This window comes from Mustelus asterias, unplaced genomic scaffold (genome assembly GCF_964213995.1).
Source record: "Mustelus asterias unplaced genomic scaffold, sMusAst1.hap1.1 HAP1_SCAFFOLD_656, whole genome shotgun sequence".
Classification (NCBI taxonomy): Eukaryota; Metazoa; Chordata; class Chondrichthyes; order Carcharhiniformes; family Triakidae; genus Mustelus; species Mustelus asterias.
In genome coordinates, this window is record NW_027590605.1 from 7,070 (window position 1) to 27,560 (window position 20,491).

General features: G+C 49.6%; 1 protein-coding gene across 2 annotated transcripts; it reads right to left on the bottom strand.

Annotated features, from left to right (window-relative positions):
• Positions 1-335: 335 nt before the first annotated feature.
• Positions 336-19,861, bottom strand: fbl (fibrillarin). 2 transcript variants are annotated; one of them, XM_078205300.1, is made up of 9 exons: positions 19,542-19,861; positions 15,900-16,061; positions 9,258-9,392; positions 8,702-8,796; positions 6,391-6,561; positions 6,103-6,235; positions 5,057-5,169; positions 4,123-4,268; positions 336-1,390 (listed from the first exon to the last, which is right to left on the bottom strand). In XM_078205300.1, the coding sequence occupies exons 1-9, from the start codon at positions 19,549-19,551 to the stop codon at positions 1,363-1,365; spliced, it is 993 nt and encodes a 330-aa protein (XP_078061426.1). In that variant the 5' UTR covers positions 19,552-19,861; the 3' UTR covers positions 336-1,362. The 2 variants fall into 2 exon arrangements, with proteins under 2 accessions (XP_078061426.1, XP_078061427.1); XM_078205301.1 differs by having other exon boundaries at positions 15,918-16,061; positions 19,542-19,675.
• Positions 19,862-20,491: the final 630 nt, after the last annotated feature.

Genomic DNA, 20,491 nt, shown 5'->3' on the forward strand with positions numbered 1-20,491 from the left:
ATTCATGTAAATTGAGTTTGTGTTTGTGCCCTGTTTGTGATCAGCACTCCCACCCATCTGACGAAGGAACAGCGTTCCGAAAGCTAGTAGCTTTTGCTACCAAATAAACATGTTGGACTTTAACCTGGTGTTGTTAGACTTATAGTATTCAGCCAGGGCAAAGCAGTGTCAATTCAGCCAGTCCATGCAAGAGCGTTGGACAATTCCAGTCTCCCACTGTTGAGGGTTGTCAAGAGGAGTCACAAATCCAGACTTGGTCCTCCTCTTGTTCGCTACAACAAAAACGCTCGACAGGAGGCCCCAGAACAGAACAATCACACCACACCTAGTTTGTTCATTTGGTTGATTTTTTTAATAATATAGTAACATATTGAAAATTCATTAGCAACTCAGTACACAACATTGTCCCCTGGGCCAGCTACTATTGGCTAGACGCAGGAAAAAAACTTCAGACCGACTTGCCCAGAGCCTTTCAAATTGGGCGAAACTTAATGGAGGACGCATGGGACCTGATCTGAGGAAGTATAAGGATCAGTGTGCTTATAAAGTACCTCAAACACAAGAGCCTAATCTTATCCTTCAGCGAGATGCACAAAGCGCACAAGAAGCTACGCAACAAAGGACATAACTGATCCCTCCTGGAGTTTAGAAGGACAAGAGGCAATCTCACTTAAACATAAAATTCTCAAGAGGATGTGACAGGGTCGATGATGAGAGGCTGTTCCTTTCGGGGCCAGAGATTCCAGGACTCTGCGGGTAAGGAGTGGCCATTTTGGACTGAGATGAGGAGACACCTCTTTGCTCGAGAGGGTTGTGAATCTTTGGAATTCTCCACCCTAAAGAGGGCTGCAGCTGCTCCACCAGAGGAAATTCCAGTCTGCAAGACCAATGGATTTTTGGCCACTCAAGGGATTGGGAGGGAAAGTGGAGTCGAGATGAAAGATTAACCTTGATTTCATTGGATGGTAGAAGCAGGCTCGAGCGGCCAAATAGCCTCACCCTGTTCCTCCTATTCCTCGTGTTCTCTGAGACCCATAACTCAAACCCTAACCCTAACCCCCCTCCCCCCGAAAACTCCAGGTAAATCTACAGGCTTGTCCTATCCTCTCCCCACCCTGTCCATCCAGAACCCCTGAACAGACAGAAATATGTTACAAAATGGGAAGAGTTTGGGAACTGGAGAGCTTTTGGACAGCAATAGGGAAAGTAAAACCACATGCCCACTTAAAAAACAAGCCAGTAAATAGATGGGAGTTTCAAACTCTCTCAATCCATCTGTTCAGAAAAGTTTTGTACAATCGGGTCCCAGACAGCGTAATGGCAAGATTTCTTTCTCATCCGTCCTTGGGTTCAGATCTGAGGCTAAAATTTCTTCTGCTTAGCTGGTGGCCTGCAAGGAAAGAGACAAATGTCACAGAGTACTGCCCGAATCAGCCTACTGTCACCCAAAACACACACAGCACAGCCTCCTCGGCAAGGTATTATTTAATACACACACCTTCCTCAGCAAGATATTATTCAATATACACTGCCTCCTTGGTAAGATATTATTCAATACATACGCCCTCTGATTAGATGCAGATTCAGAGAAATGGCGGCATGGTAGCATAGTGGTTAGCACTGCTGCTTCACAGCGCCAGGGACCTGGGTTCGATTCCCAGCTTGGGTCACTGCCTGTGTGGCGTCTGCATGTTCTCCCCATGTCTGCGTGGGTTTCCTTTGGGTGCTCCGGTTTCCTCCCACATTCTAAAAGACGTGCTGGTTAGGTGCATTGACCCAAACAGGCGCCGGACTCTGGCGACTAGGGGAATTTCACAGTAACTTCATTGCAATGTTAATGTAAGACTAACTTGTGACTAATAAATAAACTTTTCACTTTAGGTATTGGTTTTAGAACAGGTACGGTGAGAGTGGTTTAATTTCCATAAGCAAATCAGGCATCTTCTCCAAAGACGCCACAGCAGAGATGAACATGGCTATTCCTGTCCTGTACCAAGGGCAAGGCACCAGCCCAGAAGCAGCAGCCAAGTCCGGGGTGGTTCAATTCCAGCGAGTCAATAGTATCTGCCTCCTCTTCCAATTTGTCTCGCTCCTTCGGCACTGAAGGCAGCAATTAGTGTTGGATTTGACAGGACTCATGTGCATCCGCATACCACCTAGATTGCTCGACTGGCACCCTATCCACCATGTTAAACATTGAGCAGCAATACCTGGGAACACCACCACCTACAAGTTCCAAAGAACAAAGAAAATTACAGCACAGGAAAGGTCCTTCGGCCCTCCAAGTCTGCACCAACCATGCTGCCTGACTTAACTAAAACCCCCTACCCTTCCTGGGACCATATCCCTCTATTCCCATCCTATTCATGTATTTGTCAAGACGCCCCTGAAAAGCCACTATCGTATCCGCTTCCACTACCTCCCCCGGCAGCGAGTTCCAGGCACCCACTGCTCTCTGTGTAAAGAATCTGCCTCGTACATCTCCTTTAAACCTTGCCTCTTGCACCTTAAACCTGTGCCCCCTAGTAATTGACTCTTCCTCCCTGGGAAAAAGCTTCTGACTATCCACTCTGTCCATGCCCCTCATAATCTTGTAGACTTCTATCAGGTCTCCCCTCAACCTCTGTTGTTCTGTGAGAACAAATCAAGTTTCTCCAACCTCTCCTCATAACTGATGCCCTCCATACCAGGCAACATCCTGGTAAATCTTTTCTGTACCCTCTCCAAAGCCTCCACATCCTTCTGGTAGTGTGGCGACCAGAATTGAACACTATATTCCAAGTGCGGCGTAACTAAGGTTCTATAAAGCTGCAACATGACTTGCCAATTTTTAAAGTCAATGCCCCAGCCACTGAAGGCAAGCATGCTGTATGCCTTCTTGACTACCTTCTCCACCTGCGTTGCCACTTTCAGTGACCTGTGTCCCCAGATCCCTCTGCCTATCAATACTCTTAAGGGTTCTGCCATTTACTGTATATTTCCTATCAGTATTAGTCCTTCCAGAATGCATTACCTCACATTTGTCCGGATTAAACTCCATCTGCCATCTCTCCGCCCCAGTGTCCAACTGATCTATATCCTGCTGTATCCTCTGATGGTCCTCATCGCTATCCGCAAATCCACCAACCTTTGTGTCATCCGCAAACTTACTAATCAAACCAGTTACATTTTTCTCCAAATCATTTTTATATATATATAATATATATATATATTACAAACAACAAAGGTCCCAGCACTGATCCCTGAGGAACGCCACTTGTCACAGCCCTCCATTCAGAAACGCACCCTTCCACTGCTACCCTCTGTCTTCTTTGACCGAGCCAGTTTTGTATCCACCTTGCCAGCTCACCTCTGATCCTATGCGACTTCACCTTCTGCACCAGTCTGCCATGAGGGACCTTGTCAAAGGCCCGAAGTCCATGTAGACAACATCCACTGCCCTACCATCATCAACCACGTTCGTCACTTTTTCGAAAAACTCAATCAAGTTAGTGAGACACGACCTCCCCTTAAGACACTTCATCTTGACTTGGAAATACATCAGCCGTTCCTTCAGTCGCTGGGTCAAAATCCTGGACACTGGGAGGATGGTCAGTCTGCAGATTTCTCTCCTCCCAGACAAGTGGGGGAGGGGGGGGGGGGGGAAAGCTGTGGGTCATTGAATATATTCAAGGCTGAGTCAGATTTCTGACGCAAGGGAATCGAGGGTAATGAGAGGTAGGAGACAGCTGGCGAAGTGATGTTAAGACCCCCACAACCGGATCAGCCATGATCTTATTGACTGGTGCGGCAGGCTCAAAGGGCTGAGTATCCAACTCCAATGCCCAGGCAGGAAGCTGCTACACCCAACACTCAACACAAACTCAGATTGTAGCGATAGTGCATTGGGTACATCCTCTCAACACAACCCTCTTCACTCCTGAAAGAAAGACCGACCCAGCCCACGTAGTTCTTTAGGGTCTTTCACTACTGTACAGCCATCGTGAGGCATGAATGTACCAAACACAGTCCTGTTTGGCAGGAGATACCAGGATATCTACGCTCCACACCTCTACCCCACCAGGAGCCCAGAGTTGTCAGTCAACAGACATGGGCAGGAATTATTCAATGACAGACACACACCTGTATGTTCCTACAACAACAGCATGATCTCTCTCGTAGGGTTCCAACGTTAACTGTTCCTGGGGTTTCATGTTCTCCTGTTGCATCTTCTTCACCTCCGCTGCAAACACTGCCTCAGGGGCTGCGGTGGAGTCGATACAGTTTGCCTGCAGGATAAATACACAGACATTAGCCCAACCGTGAGGCCAGTGCACTACCCCAGGCTTCCTGGAGACACACTAACAGACAAATCCTCTCTGCAGGCATGATCAGATACCACACCGGGCTAAGCTAGTCTGCTGAAATATCCACACATTGCCCCGACTCAATTTACAAACAGATCTGAGATGGAATGGGAACCTCATCAAATCAGTTCCAAACGTATTACTGTGCTTATATCGACCTGCTTGTGGCTCTACTCACCCATTTAATCCCCCTCCCACATCCCCATCACATTCTTTCCAGAGAGAAGGGTTCAGGTCTCCCTGCAGAGACTGGTATGTAGTCTAGCGTGACTATTCAGTGCTGTCACGAGGGAGTTTAGCAACGGCAGAGGTGCCTATCCTTGGATGAGGCCCCAGATCTGACTGATCCTAAGGAACTGTTGAAAGAGCAGGGAGACTCCCGGGAAGGACAGGACAATCAATTCTCCCTCAGCCAAAACATCCGGGACCACGAAAACCTTTGCGTCGTTTCTTGCAAGGCAACTGTGGAGCTTTCCTACAGAACACTACTGCTAAGAGAAAAGCAATCCACCAGCAAACCACCGTGGAACGTTCCAGAGACACGTGACATTTCAGCAGACACACGACCCAACACAGACCCTTAATGGGATTGAGGGAGGTGGGATGGAGAGAAGGAACGCGTCTCCCTCACACACCTCAGGGAAAGGCACCATCGATCAAACTCAGCAACGTTTACAGACACGGATAAGCTGGGCGCCCGGCCCACTCACCTTAATGGAGATGACAAAGTGACCACCCACTCTGAGAAAATGGTGTGCGTTCAGTGCCACGATCCTGCACTGGTCTGGCTGTGCTACATCGGCAAAGATAACGTCCACCATTCCTGTGGAGAAAACAGGATCAGGGTAACCGGGCAGCACACCTTCAGAAGCACATTCTGCCATTCAATATTAACAGCGACCGATAGGGAGAAACTATTGATCCTCTTCTCACTGTTTCGGGAGTCTAGGACTAGGAGTGAAATTAGAAAACACTCCTACACGCGCACCAGCAGGTGCCCGCGCACAAGTACACACAGGCTGGCAGAAGTTTGGAAATCTCTTGGCTCTATCCGCTATATTCTGAAAATACATTGAGGTCGAGGGCTGGGGTTGGGGCGATGCCAGGGGAATTCTAGCCAGTTGCTGCATCGAGTTAGAGAATTTTAGAGCACAGAAACAGGCCATTGGAGGAGATAGTGGCGCAGTGATTGTGTCCCTGGTCTGGTAATCCAGAGGCCCAGGCTAATGCTCCATGGGCACGGGTTCAAATCCCAACACGGCAGCTGCTGGAATTTAAATTCAATCAATAAAATCTGGAATATAAAGCTAGTCTCAGTGACGGCGACGACAAAAACCATTGTCGATTGTGGTAAAAACCCATCCGGTTCACGACTGTCCTTTAGGGAACCCTGTCTGGCCTACATGTGATTCCAGAGCCACAGCAACGTAGTTGCCCCCACTTGTGAAATGACCGAGTGAGACATTCAGTTCAAGGGCAATTAGAGATGGGCAAAGACCAGACTGCCCACATCCCAGAGGGAGAGATTCTGCTTCATATTCCTGCTCCACTCCAGCCTCCTTTACCCCCTCTTCATCTCCACCCCAATTGCAACATCTTTCTATTCCTTTCTCCATCACGTGTTTATCTAGCGTCCTTAAATACATTGATACTATTCACCTCAAACAATCCCCGTGGCAGCGGGTCCCAGTTTCCCCGCCTCCCACCCCCACAGCCTCATTCCATTCTGACCACCCCCCCCCCTCTCCCAACTTACCCAGGAGCATGCGGTACTTGTGTGGGTGTCTGGCATCTTCAATGATGGGGATGATGTTTGTCCGTTTCTTGGCTACGTTGAGGAGATCACGGCCGGATCGGTGAGAGAACTCAACCGCGTAAACCAAGCCCTCCTGTCGCAGGAGAGAGAGAGAGAGAGATCAGGCTCTGAAAACCCCCAGAAATCAGACCTCAAAACCCTACGCGCACCCTCCCCCAGCCGGACATCCTTGGGATGGGCAGCTCCCGACTTGTGGAAGGTCCAGTGCCAATTCTCCTGCTCACTTACGGGTCCCACAATATCCGACACATGGGAAACGGTGGTGCCAGACGCTGCTCCCAAATACAGCACTTTGGCTCCTGGTTTGATGTGAATCTGGTCGATACCACCAAGGATTGCTGCCGCAAGCTTCGACCGGAATGGGTTCCAAGCTCTGTACTCGATCTTTGTCTCTGCTTCCTGCAAAATTAAAAACAAAACCACCGTCAATTCTACACGGAAAACCACACGCATCCAGCCTGCCGGGGTATCACCCTCCGTGACCTCGGCCTCCCACACTGCTGGGAGCAGCACCCAGCTGGAACATCGAGCTTAGCCACTGGATCCTCCATTGGAACCCGGCACTCGAGATCAGCTTCAGTCTGTGCCACGGACTCCACTGGGAAGCAAGGCAAGGGCCGATGATCTGGGATTACCCACCTTGCTTCCACCCCAGGACATGGCAAGAACCAGGAGAGTTAAGTCCAGTTGGATGATGCATGGCCGACCCTAGTCAAAGAATCCCTACAATGCAGAAGGAGGCCATTCAGCCCATCGAGTCTGCACTGACCACAATCCCACCCAGGCCCTATTCCCATAACCCCTCATATTTACCCTGCTAATCCCCCTGACACTAGGGTTAATTTAGCACAGCCAATCCACCTAACCAGCACGTCTTTCAGATTGTGGGAGGAAACCGGAGCACCCGGAGGAAACCCTCGCAGACACGGGGAGAATGTGCAAACTCCACACAGACAGTGACCCAAGCCGGGAATTGAACCTGGTCCCTAAAGCTGTGAGGCAGCAGTGTTAACCACTGTGCCACCCCCAAGTGTGAGGTTATCCATTTCAGATCAAAAAAGGATAGATCAGGATTCTTTTTTAAGAAATCACAAAGTTAAATTCAGCGGCTGGGCAATGAGATTTGGGGGTTCAGGTGCATTGCTCCTTAAAATGCTACAAAGAGTTGTAGAGGATAGTCAAGGCGGGCACAAGGCCAATGGAATCTGCCTTCATATCGAAAGGGCTGCAGTGTAGGGATGCAGATGTTATGTTGCAGTTGTACAAAACCCGAGTTAGACCCACTCAGAATACTGTGAGCAGGTACGGACACCACACTTTAGGATGTTTCGGCCCTGGGGGGAGTTCACTGCAGGTTTACAAGAACGATACCTGGACTTCAGGGGTTAAGTTATGAGGAGAGATTAGATAAATTAGGCCTTTATTCTCTCGAATTCAGAAGGTTGAAGGGTGATCTGATAAAGTCTACAAAATATCTACAGGGAAGGACAAGGTGGATAACGAGAAACTGTTTCCACTGGTTGAAGGCTCTAGAATCAGGGCCCATGATCGAAAGATCAAGTCCAAGCCATTCAGGAGAGATGCTGGAAACACTTCTACAAACAGAGTGCGGGAGGGTTGGAACTCCCTTCCTCAAACGCCGGTGGATGCTGCTTCAATTGTTAGGCTTAAGTCCGAGATAGAGCGGGGGTCTCAGGGGATTTGGGCCTAGGGCAGGTACATGGAGTTAGGCCACAGATCATCTTATTGAATGGCGGAGCAAGCTCGAGGGGCTGAATGGCCCTACATTACTATAATATGAAATAAAAGATTACAATTCTAAAGGGGGTGCAGGAGCTGTCTCGGTGTATGTGTACATAAATCATAGAAGGTGGCAGGACAGGTGGAGAGAGCAGTTAAATAAAGCAAACAGAATCCGAGACTTTATTAAACAGGGCATAGGGTACAAGAGCAAGGAGATTATGAAAGTCCGTATAAAACACTGTCTCAGCACCATTTCTGGATTCCACGCTTTAGGAAGGATATGAAGATATTGGGAGACAGAGAGAGAGCAGAAAAGTTTCACCAGAACCGTTCCCGGGTGAGGAACTTCAGTTCTGTGAATGGATTGGAGAGGTTGGGAATGTTCTGGGATTTGATTGAGGAGTTCAAAATCACAAGGGGGTGTCCAGGACAGAGTCAAAAGGGAAAAACTCTTCCAGTCGGGAACTGGCGGGGACAGATCAAAGGTGATTGATTGGTGATGGCGGGGGGAGACTCGAGGAGAAATGTTTTCACCTAGCGAGTGGTTAGGACGGGGAACACACTGCCCAAGAGTGTGGGGGAGGCAGATTCAATTCAGCCTTTCCTAAAGGGAACCAGATCAGAATCGGAGTTGCTCTTGCAAAGGGCTAGCATGGAGATGACAGACCAAATGACCTCCTTCACTATAGCTATTCTATGAATGCAGCATTAGCAGTATTTTGCTGTCGGTACAGTATCTCAATAGTCAAACCCCTCAGTATGGGGACGGCAGACAGTACAATAAAGGGAGTCTCACCTCCACGCCAATCCTCTTCTCCCCGTACACAGACTCTCCTGGAACCATGTTCTTTGTCACCAAGGCGTCCTCCTTGCCACGGCATATAAACACCCCTGAACAGAGAACGGAAACGGTCAGCACGCTGATCCCAACGCACCCCAGCACTGCCTCAGAATGTCAGCAAGCAGCCAAAGAGGTACCTTCCTCAACGGCAGCTCTCACCCGTAACGCAGGAAACTCGATCGCCAATCCACGCACAGCAAGATCCCACAAACACCAACACAACTGTCAGCCCACGATCAGGACCATCGCTCCCACTCTGTTGTACACGTCCCACAGATCTATCTTCCGTTTGTTCCTGTCATTACTGAATCCCCCCCCTTTACACCATTACCCCCCCCCACCCGCCCGTGGTGTATCAGTTAAAACCCACACTGGTGGTCCTCGACCTGAAACATTAACCCATTATCTCTCTCTCCACAAGTGCCACCTGACTGGCTGCTATTTCCAGGCCCCCCCCCCCCACCCCACCCATGTAACCACGATCAGAGTTGTGGAGCTCAGCGCCACTCACCTTCGTGTCTGTGCGGCTCCACGGTCACCCTGGCCCCGCCTCGGAATCCTCCTCTTCCTCCACGCCCGCCTCCTCTCCCACCACCCCGACCTCGGAATCCTCCTCCACGGCCTCCGGGGGACCTGAAACTGCCACCTTTAGGCAGCAGGGGAAGCAGATTCAGTCAAGACAGTTCCCTGAACTGCAACAAAACATCCCAAAGCCACTGAAAAAACAACGATTAAAACATTCAGCGGCCATCTTCATAAGGAGATATTAGACACAGGGAACCCAGAAGCTCAAAGATGCTGCTTTTTAAGGACAAGAGAGAGGCGGAGACGGTTAGGGAGTGAATTCCAGAGCATGGGGCCCCCCAGGCAGCTGAAGGCACGGCTGTCAATGGTGGAACGATGGGAATCGGGAAGGGGAGGGACAGAATATAAATAGCAGCAAAGAACATCCAAGAAATTGATCAGGAAGGAAAAATTAATGTATGAAAGAAAGATAACTAGAAAACTAAAAGATGGAAAGTAAGAGTTTCTATTTAAACAAGAAAAGAGTCAACAAAGTGAGAGGTGGTCTTTAGAAAGTGAATCTGGTGAGTTAATCATGGAAAATAAGGAGATAGCTGATGGTATAAACAGGTATTTTAATCGGCCTTCACTATGGATATCATTAACATCTCAGAACTGGCTGTAAATCAGGATGTGGAGATGCCGGTGTTGGACTGGGGTGAACAGAGTAAGAAGTCTCACAACACCAGGTTAAAGTCCAACAGGTTTATTTGGTGTTGTGAGACTTCTTACTGTAAATCAGGAAACAGAGGCAGGGAAGAAGTCAGGAAAATTACAAGCATCAGGGAAGTGGTACTGAGCAGGTTATTGGGTCTAGGGGCTGACAAATCCTTGGATCCTGATTAGTTTTATCCTAGGGTCTTACAATAAGTGGCTAAAGAGATTGTTGATGTGTTGATATTCATTTTCCAAAATTCTCCGGACTCAGGGAAGGTTCCATTAGATTGGAAAGGTAATTCCTTTATCAGAAAGGAAGGGAGAAGAAAGTGGGAAACAACAGGCCAGTTAGTCTAACATCTATCATAGGGAAAATGTTAGAAATTATTATTAAAGATGTTATAGCAGGGCACATAGATCAGCTCAATGCAATCAGGCAGAGTCAACATGGCTTTGTGAAAGGGAAATCACGTTTAACCAACTTATTGGAGATCTCGGGGAAGTAACGTGTGCTGTGGATGAAGGGGAACTGGTGGATGTGCTGTACTTAGATTTCCAGCAAGCACCTGATCAGGCACCACATCGAACGTTATTGTGGAAAATAAATGCTCACGGTTCAGGGGGCAAAGTATCGGTATGGATTGGAGATTGGCTGACTAACAGGAAACAGAGTTGGCATAAATGTTTCTTTTCTGGTTGGCAGGGTTTGATGAGTGGCGCGCCACAGGGATCAGTGCTGGGGTCTCAACCTTTTTACGGTTTATATCAATGACTTGGCTGGAGGGATTGAAGGGCTGGAGGTTAAATTTGCTGATGACACAAAGCTAGGTAGGAAAGTAAATTGTGAAGTGGACATAAGGAGGCTACAAAGGAGATAGTGATAAAGACAGTGAGTGGGCAATTTAGGACAGATGAGGAGAATTTTTGCTGATTGTTGAGAGTCTTCCTCAGAAATCAGGGGAGTTCTTGAATATTTTAAAGGTGGAGGTAGCTAGATAGATTTTTGATGATGAGTAAGGGGATGAAAGATTATCGGGATAAGGTGGGAATGTGGAACCGAGGTCACAACCAGACCTGTCAGGATCTTATTAATTGGCGGAGCAGTCTCGAACAGCCTACCTCTGATTCACACCTTTCCCTCTCTGGGGTCGAGAATTCCAAAGATTCACAACCAGTTTCTCCAGAGACGGAGCCTCATGTGTTTTAGATTCCCGACCAGCGGAAACAATCTGTGTGGCTGCTCTGGTCAGAGTTCTCTCAGTTTCAATTAGATTGCCTCTCAATTCTTTGGAGCTCCAGAGAAAATGAGCTGAGTAAACTGGGTTCGTCATCATAGCATAACCCTCTCATTCCAGGGACCAATCGAGCAAACCTTTGCTGTTACCGCCTCCAATCCCTGTCCTTAAATATGGAAACCAAAACTGCACACAGATCTGACCAAAACCCTGTCCGACTGGAGCAAGCTTCCTTTATTCCTGCACTCCAATCCCCTCGCAATAAAGGTCAATCTGCTATTTGCCTTCCGAATTGTTTGCTGCACCTGCATGCTATCTTTCTGCCTTTCTTGTACAAACACGCACAAGTCTCCTTGAACATCAATACTTACAACTTTCACGTCTCTTAAAATAATTCTGCTTTTTGTATTCTTACCAAAGGTGAATAGCTTCACGTTTCCCCACATTATACCCCAGCTGCCATCTTGTTGCCCATTCACTCAACCCGTCTATATCTTTTTGCAGTCTCTCTGTGTCCTCCCCGCAGCTTACCTTCCCACCTAGCTTTGTATCATCAGCAAACTTAGATACTTAATGAATCAATAGATTGTAAATAGCTGATGCCCCAGCACTGACCCTTGCTGCACGCCACCATTCACTGCCTGCCAACATGAAAAGGTACCTTTTATCCGCACTCTGCTTCCTGTCCATTTACCGATCCTCTATCCATGCTAATACATTAACCCCCCGAACTCCGGGAGTCCTTCAGAAATCACAGAATTGTTGTGCAGAAGGAGCCCATTGGGTCCATCATGTCTGTACTCTCCCTCTCTCCAAACAAGCATCATAACTTAGTGCCATTCCCCTGCACACATTTACTGACCTCCCAATTGAGGCTGCCTCCACCACACTTCCAAGCAGTGTATTCCAGACCCCAACCACTCGCTGGGTGAAAAAGTTCTCTCTCTCATCACATTTGTTTCTTTTGTAAATCTGAGCCCTCCTTCATTCTCGATCCTTTTACGAGTGGGAACCGTTTCTCCCTATCTGACCACCACCCTCATGATTTTGAGCATCTCGATCAAATCTCCTTTCTCCGAGAACAGTCCCAAACTCTCCAATCTCCCCATATAACTGAAACTTCTCATCCCTGGAACCATTCTTGCTTTTGTGTGGTACCGTATTTGGAAATCCAGGTGTGCTACATCTACTGGTTCCCCTTTATCTACCCTGCCAGTCGCATCCTCAAAAGATCTGTCAAACAAGATTTCCCTTTTGTAAACCACGTGGCGTTCTTCTGATCATACTATGTTTTTCTAAGTGCTAAGAATTCCTTAATAATAGACTGTAGCATTTTCCCAACAACTGGTGTTAGGCTAACTGGCCTACAGTTTCCAGTTTTCTCTCTCCTTCCTTTCTTGAGTAACATTTGCCAACTTCCAATCTAGTGGGACCATTTGCAAATCTCAAGAATTTTGGAGAATCACAGCTAACACATTGACCGTCTCATTAGGCCCTGGGGATCTGTTGGATTTTAGTCCCTAAAGTTTCTCCAATACTTTGCTGATATTAGTTTCCTAGCTCTTTTTATCCCCTAGGTTACCATCTATTTCTGGTGTTTTCAACTGTGCAGACACAAAATATTTGTTCCAACGCCTCTGCCATTTCCTCATTCCCCAAGATAATTTTTCCTGTCTCTGATTTGAACAGAACAGCATTTACTTTAGCTACTCTCTTTCTTTTTCTATAATTATAAAAGCTCTTACACACTTGCTTTCATAATTCGGACGAGTTTACTCATATTCTCTTTCTCCCTTTATCAATTTTTGGTGGTCATGTGCTGTTTCCCAAAACACCCCCAATCATCAGACTTGCTGCTGTTTCTGTGCATCATTTAATCTAATACTATCCTTAACTTTGAGTGAACCACAGTGGGTTTTCCCTCCATATTTTTAGTCTATTTACCCAATCAAACTTAGCCAGTGCTCCCTCAAACCGAGGCAACTGGTGGCTTTTAGTTTAAGATTTTTGTTTGCGGAGTATGTCATTTTCAAACCAAACATGGAATTCAATGGTATTATGATCACTATTTCCCAGTGAATCTTTTACTACAATATCACCAATTATAGAGTCATAGAGGTTTACAGCATGGAAACAGGCCCTTCGGCCCAACTTGTCCATGCCATCCAATTTTTAACCACTAAGCTAATCCCAACTGCCCACGTTTGGCCCATATCCCTCTATACCCATCTTACCAATGTAACTGTCTAAACACTTTTTAAAAGACAAAATTGGACCCGCCTCTACTACTGCCTCTGGCAGCTTGTTCCAGACACTCACCACCCTGTGTGTGAAACAATTGCCCCTCTGGACCCTTTTGTATCTCTCCCCTCTCACCTTAAACCGATGCCCTCTAGTTTTAGACTCCCCTACCTTTGGGAAAAGATATTGACTATGTCTGCTTCATTCTACAATATTAGGTCTAAGACAGCTCAATCCCCATCTCATTCCACCAACGCACTGCTCCAGGAAACTGTCACAAAAACCCATCTTCCAGACCACTCATCAATTTGACTGTTCCAGTCTATATGACGTGCAAAGTCCCTCACACATATTACATTTCCTTTGTTCCAGGCTCCAAGAATTCCTTGTGTAATGCTCTGAGTAACGGTATAACTACCATCAGTGGGTGTATAAACTACTCCCACCAGTGTTGTTCTGACACTTGCTGTTCCTAATTCCGGGGATATGGGGAACAGGTGGGGAGGTGGATTTGAGACCAGGGAGCGATCAGTCATGATCTGATTGAATGGCGGAGCCAGCTCGAAGGGCTGAATGTGCCGACTTCTGCTCCCAATTCCCACGTTCCTAATTCCCACCTGCACCGATCTCCCAAGACCAGCTCCTTCCTCAGTGTGCTTCTGTCGCCCTTTACTGTCAGTTCCACCTCTTTCACCATTCTTTCCGAGTACCAACTTAGCTGAACATTTACAGGCCATTCACAAAACCCCAGGTGGAGCATTGTGTCCACAGATCTGGAGAAGGATGTCAGGGCCTCAGACAAAAGTTTATTTATTTAAAAGTTTATTTATCAGTCACAAATAAGGCTTACATTAACACTGCAATGAAGTTAGTGTGAAAATTCCCTAGTCGCCACACTCCAGTGTTCGGGAGAATTTAGCATGGCCAATTCACTGAGGGAGAATTTAGCCTCAGTGGCCAATCCACCTAACCAGCACATCTTTCAGACTGTGGGAGGAAACCAGAGCACCCGGAGGAAACCCACGCAGACACGGGGAGAGCGTGCAAAATCCACACAGACCGGAGAATCAAACCCGGGTCCCTGGCGCTGTGAGGCAGCAGCGCTAACCACTGTGTCACCGTGCCCCCGGGAATCGAACCCGGGTCCCTGGTGCTGTGAGGCAGCAGTGCTAACCACTGTGCCACCGGGAATCGAACCCGGGTCCCTGGCGCTGTGAGGCAGCAGTGCTAACCACTGTGCCACCGGGAATGGAACCCGGGTCCCTGGCGCTGTGAGGCAGCAGCGCTAACCACAGTGTCACCGTGCCCCCGGGAATCGAACCCGGGTCCCTGGTGCTGTGAGGCAGCAGTGCTAACCACTGTGCCACCGGGAATCGAACCCGGGTCCCTGGCGCTGTGAGGCAGCAGCGCTAACCACTGTGTCACCGTGCCCCCGGGAATCGAACCCGGGTCCCTGGCGCTCTGAGGCAGCAGCGCTAACCACAGTGTCACCGTGCCCCCGGGAATCGAACCCGGGTCCCTGGCGCTGTGAGGCAGCAACGCTAACCACTGTGTCACTGTGCCCCCGGGAATCGAACCCAGGTCCCTGGCACTGTGAGGCAGCAACGCTAACCACTGTGTCACTGTGCCCCCGGGAATCGAACCCGGGTCCCTGGCGCTCTGAGGCAGCAGCGCTAACCACTGTGTCACCGTGCCCCCGGGAATCGAACCCGGGTCCCTGGCGCTGTGAGGCAGCAACGCTAACCACTGTGTCACTGTGCCCCCGGGAATCGAACCCGGGTCCCTGGCACTGTGAGGCAGCAACGCTAACCACTGTGTCACTGTGCCCCCGGGAATCGAACCCGGGTCCCTGGCGCTGTGAGGCAGCATGCTAACCACTGTGTCACCCCAATATATGGAGGGAGATTAACTGGAACATTCCCGGGGGTGAGGGGGCTTCAGTTCAGGCGGAGAGACTGGGAGAAGCTGGGATCGTTCCCCTCGGAGCGGAGAGGGTTCGGGGGGAGATTGAATCGAGGCGTTCAGAATCACGACGACGGGGGGGTTTGGATGGAGTGAATGAGGAGAAAGTGTTTCCAGTGACAGGAGGCTCGGTAACCGGAGGGGACACAGGTTGAAGAGAATCGGGAAAAGAACCAGAGGGGGGGGGGAGATGAGGGGAATTTTATTTTGGACACACAGCGAGTTGTTGTGATCTGGAAGGCACTGCCTGAAAGGGCGCTGGAAGCTGATTCAATCACAACTTTCAAAAGGGGCAATTGGGGAAATACTGGAAGGGGGAAAATTTACATGGATATGGGGAGGGGGGAAGCACTGATAATTAGATAGGTCATTTAAGGGGCTAGTACAGACATGATGGGCCGAATGGCCTTGCGCTCTATGACCCAGTGACATGTATCTGGATGCTACACACACAACTGCAGCTGACAATACAGATTTGAGGGGGCAGCACATACCTCGACCGCCCCTGTCACCAAAGCCGCCCCTGTCACCAAAGCCACTCCGTCCTCCGAATCCGCCTCGTCCTCCGAAGCCCCCTCGTCCTCCGCGATCGCCAAAACCACCCCTTCCTCCACGATCGCCGAAACTCCCCCTTCCTCCACCACGCGGAGAAAACCCTGTAAAACAAAGAGAGAAAATGGTGAGTTACCGTCCAAATAACGACTGGCGCCATCCATCTGTGGGGAGGGGAGAGAGAGTGTCCATTTCGACAGCATAACCACAGGACAGGCCAAAATCTTCACAGCTAATGCACAACATCTGTTGTGGAGTTGTTGTCCCTGTTGTACTGTGGCAAACTCAGCAGCCAATTTGTACACAGCAAGCTCCCACAAACAGCAGTGATAACAAATGGAACAAAGAAAATTCCAGCACAGGAAGAGGCCCTTCGGCCCTCCAAGCCTGCACCGACCATGCTGCCCGACTGAACTAAAACCCCCTACACTTCCGGGGACCATATTCCTCCATTCCCATCCGATTCATGTATTTGTCAAGATGCCCCGTAAAACTCACCATCATATCGGCTTCCACTACCTCCCCGGCAGCGAGTTCCAGGCACCCACCATTTCTCCCAAAGAGAGGCAGGGTGTGAGGTTGGAACCGTACAGTAGAGGTTAGTCAACCCCTGCAGCTAATAACACAACAAAGACAACAGAAGCAACTACAAAGAGGAACCCAAATCAATTCAGCTTGGTGCTCAATACCACATAGTCTCCATGCTCACTTCTTATAACCCCAGGACAGACACAGCACGGGGTTAAAGTGAATTGATTTATTATTGTCACACGTACTGGGATACAGTGAAAACTATTGTTTCTTGCACGCGATACAAAGCATACCATTCATAAACTACATAGGGGAAAAGGAAAAAAGACAAACTACAAAGAGCTGTGAATGTAGCCCAACCCATCACGCAAACCAGCCTCCCATCCGTTGACTCTGTCTACACTTCCCGCTGCCTCGGCAAAGCAGCCAGCATAATTAAGGACCCCACGCACCCCGGACATTCTCTCTTCCACCTTCTTCCTTCGGGAAAAAGATACAGAAGTCCGAGGTCACGGACCAACCGACTCAAGAACAGCCATCAGACTTTCGAATGTACCTACCTTATATTCAGTTGATCATTCTCTACACCCTAGCTATGACTGTAACACTACATTCTACGCCCTCTCCTTTCCTTCTCCCCCATGTACTCTATGAATGGTATGCTTTGTATGGCGTGCAAGAAACAATACTTTTCACTGTGTCCCAATATATGTGACAATAATAAATCAATTAGAATAAAGAGAGGATGCAGAATACAGTGTTGCAGTTACAGATAGGGTATAGAGGAAAATCAGTTGTTCTTGAGTCTGTTGGAACATGTTTTCTGACAGAAGGTGGAAGAGAGAATGTCCGGGATGTGTGGGTCCTTTCAGGGAATCCCTGCAGTGCAAAACGAGGCCTTTTGACCCATCGAGTCTGCACCGAGCATAATCCACCCAGGCCCTATCCTCATAACCACACGTATTTACCTTGCTAATCCCGACGCGAGGGTCCATTTAGCACGGCCAATCAACCTAACCCGCACATCTTTGGACCGTGGAAGGAAACCGGAGCACCCGGAGGAAATCCACGCAGACACGGGGAGAATGTGCAAACTCCACCGGGACATGAGGGTTTGAGTTATAAGGAGAGGCTGGATAGACTGGGACTTTTCTCTCTGGAGCGTCGGAGGCTGAGGGGTGATCTTATAGAGGTCTATAAAATAATGAGGGGCACAGACAAGGTAGATAGTCAATATCTTTTCCCAAAGGTTGGGGAGTCTAAAATTAGAGGGCATAGGTTTAAGGGGAGAGATACAAAAGTGTCCAGAGGGGCAATTTTTTCACACAGACGGTGGTGAGTGTCTGGAACGAGCTGCCAGAGGCAGTAGTAGAGGCGGGTACAATTTTATATTTTAAAAAGCATTTAGATAGTTACATGGGTAAGATGGGTACAGAGGGATATGGGTCAAATGCAGGCAATTGGGACTAGCTTAGGGGTTTTAAAAAAGCGGCGTGGACAAGGTGGGCCGAAGGGCCTGTTTCCATGCTGTAAACCTCTGACTGCAGTAAGAAGTCCAGTACTTCTTACTGTGTTTACCCAATCCAACGCCGGCATCTCCACATCTATGACCCCACACAGACAGTGACCCAAGCCGGGAATTGAACCTGGGTCTCTGATGCTGTGAGGCAGCAGTGCTAACCACTATGCCACCTGTCCTTAATTATGCTGGCTGCTTTTCCAAGGCAGCGGGAAGTGTAGACAGAGTCAATGGATGGGAGGCTGGTTTGCGTGATGGTCTGTGCTACATTCACAGCCTTTTGTAGTTTCTTGCGGTCTTGGTCAGAGCAGGAGCCCATACCAAACTGTGATATCCATGATGTGGAGATGCCAGCGTTGGACTGGAGTGGGCACAATGGTGTCGTGAGACTTCAAGCTGTGATACATCAGTAAAGAATGCTTTCCATGCTGCATCTGTACAAATTGGGGAGAATCGGAGTGGGCATGCTGAATTTTCTTAGCCTCCCGAGAAAGTAGAGGCAGTGGTGGGCTTTCTTAACTGTAGCATCAGTGTGGAGGGACCAGGACAGTTTGTTGGTGATGTGGACACCGAGAAACTTGAAGACACAGAGTAAAGCTCCCTCTACACTGTCCCCCATCAAACACTCCCAGGACAGGTACAGCACGGGGTTAGATACAGAGTAAAGCTCCCTCTACACTGTCCCCCATCAAACACTCCCAGGACAGGTCCAGCACGGGGTTAGATACAGAGTAAAGCTCCCTCTACACTGTCCCCCATCAAACACTCCCAGGACAGGTCCAGCACGGGGTTAGATACAGAGTAAAGCTCCCTCTACACTGTCCCCGTCAAACACTCCCAGGACAGGTACAGCACGGGGTTAGATACAGAGTAAAGCTCCCTCTACACTGTCCCCGTCAAACACTCCCAGGACAGGTACAGCACGGGGTTAGATACAGAGTAAAGCTCCCTCTACACTGTCCCCATCAAACACTCCCAGGACAGGTACAGCACGGGGTTAGATACAGAGTAAAGCTCCCTCTACACTGTCCCCATCAAACACTCCCAGGACAGGTACAGCACGGGGTTAGATACAGAGTAAAGCTCCCTCTACACTGTCCCCCATCAAACACTCCCAGGACAGGTACAGCACGGGGTTAGATACAGAGTAAAGCTCCCTCTACACTGTCCCCCATCAAACACTCCCAGGACAGGTACAGCACAGGGTTAGATACAGAGTAAAGCTCCCTCTACACTGTCCCCCATCAAACACTCCCAGGACAGGTACAGCACGGGGTTAGATACAGAGTAAAGCTCCCTCTACACTGTCCCCCATCAAACACTCCCAGGACAGGTACAGCACGGGGTTAGATACAGAGTAAAGCTCCCTCGACACTGTCCCCCATCAAACACTCCCAGGACAGGGACAGCACGGGGTTAGATACAGAGTAAAGCTCCCTCTACACTGTCCCCCATCAAACACTCCCAGGACAGGGACAGCACGGGGTTAGATACCCCGTGCTGGTTGGGGTGATGCTGTGTCTCTCTCTCCTACCTGGCCTCATGTTGCTGCTGATTCTCTCCCAGTCTGCGCTGCTGGATCAGGGGCTCACTCTGCCACACGTGCCTTTAGACTGGGCCCTTGGACTTCCGCCTCTCCCGCTGCCCTGCCGCCCTACAGTCTGGGAGGAGCAACTGCACCCAGCCCACCCACAGCGCCACCGACAGGAGTGGAGGTGGAATGACAGCCTCTCCAACTGCAGCGCCACTGAGAGTGGAGGAGCAGCTTCACCCGGCACGACCACAACGTCACCACAACCTCCCAGCCACACTGCCATCTGGTGGATTGGAGGAGGAACTATACCAGCCTGACCCACAGCGCCACCGACACTAATACAGCGCCATCTTCAGGGCGGCAGCTGAAAGTAGTCTTCTCATCTCTCCCGCCCTCTCGTGGCCTGGAGGAAGATCTGTAGGTTCTCCAGAAAGCGCGGTCCCTGGAGGAAGGACTGCAGGCTCCCCATCCACACCGCCCCCGGTGGCCGGGAAGAGGGACTGCAGGCTGCCCATCCACACCGCCCCCGGTGGCCGGGAAGAGGGACTGCAGGCGCCCATCGACACCGCCCCCGGTGGCCGGAAAGAGGGACTGCAGGCTCCCCATCCACACTGCCCCCGGGTGGCCGGGAGGAGGGACTGCAGGCTCCCCATCCGCACTGCCCCCGGGTGGCCGGGAGGGTGGACTGCAAGCTCTCCATCCACACCGCTCCCGGTGGCCGGGAGAAGGAGTTACAGCTTCCCGATCCACACCGCCCCCGGGTGGCCTGGAGGACGGACTGCAGGCTGCCCATCCACACCGCTCCCGGTGGCCGGGAGGAGGAAGTGCAGCCTCTATCTGAAGCACCCGGAACTGTAGTCGGGGGTTATTGATGTTTCCTCTCGGTGAAAAGGACAACACGGTGACACAGTGGTTAACACTGCTACCTCACAGCGCCAGGGACCCGGGTT

Coding starts and splice junctions, on each gene's coding strand:
- fbl (XM_078205300.1), bottom strand. Junction 5,170..6,102: donor CAAGTACCGCATGCTCCTGG/GTAAGTTGGGAG, acceptor TTTTCTCCACAG/GAATGGTGGACGTTATCTTT. Junction 4,269..5,056: donor ACTTTGTCATCTCCATTAAG/GTGAGTGGGCCG, acceptor TTTATCCTGCAG/GCAAACTGTATCGACTCCAC.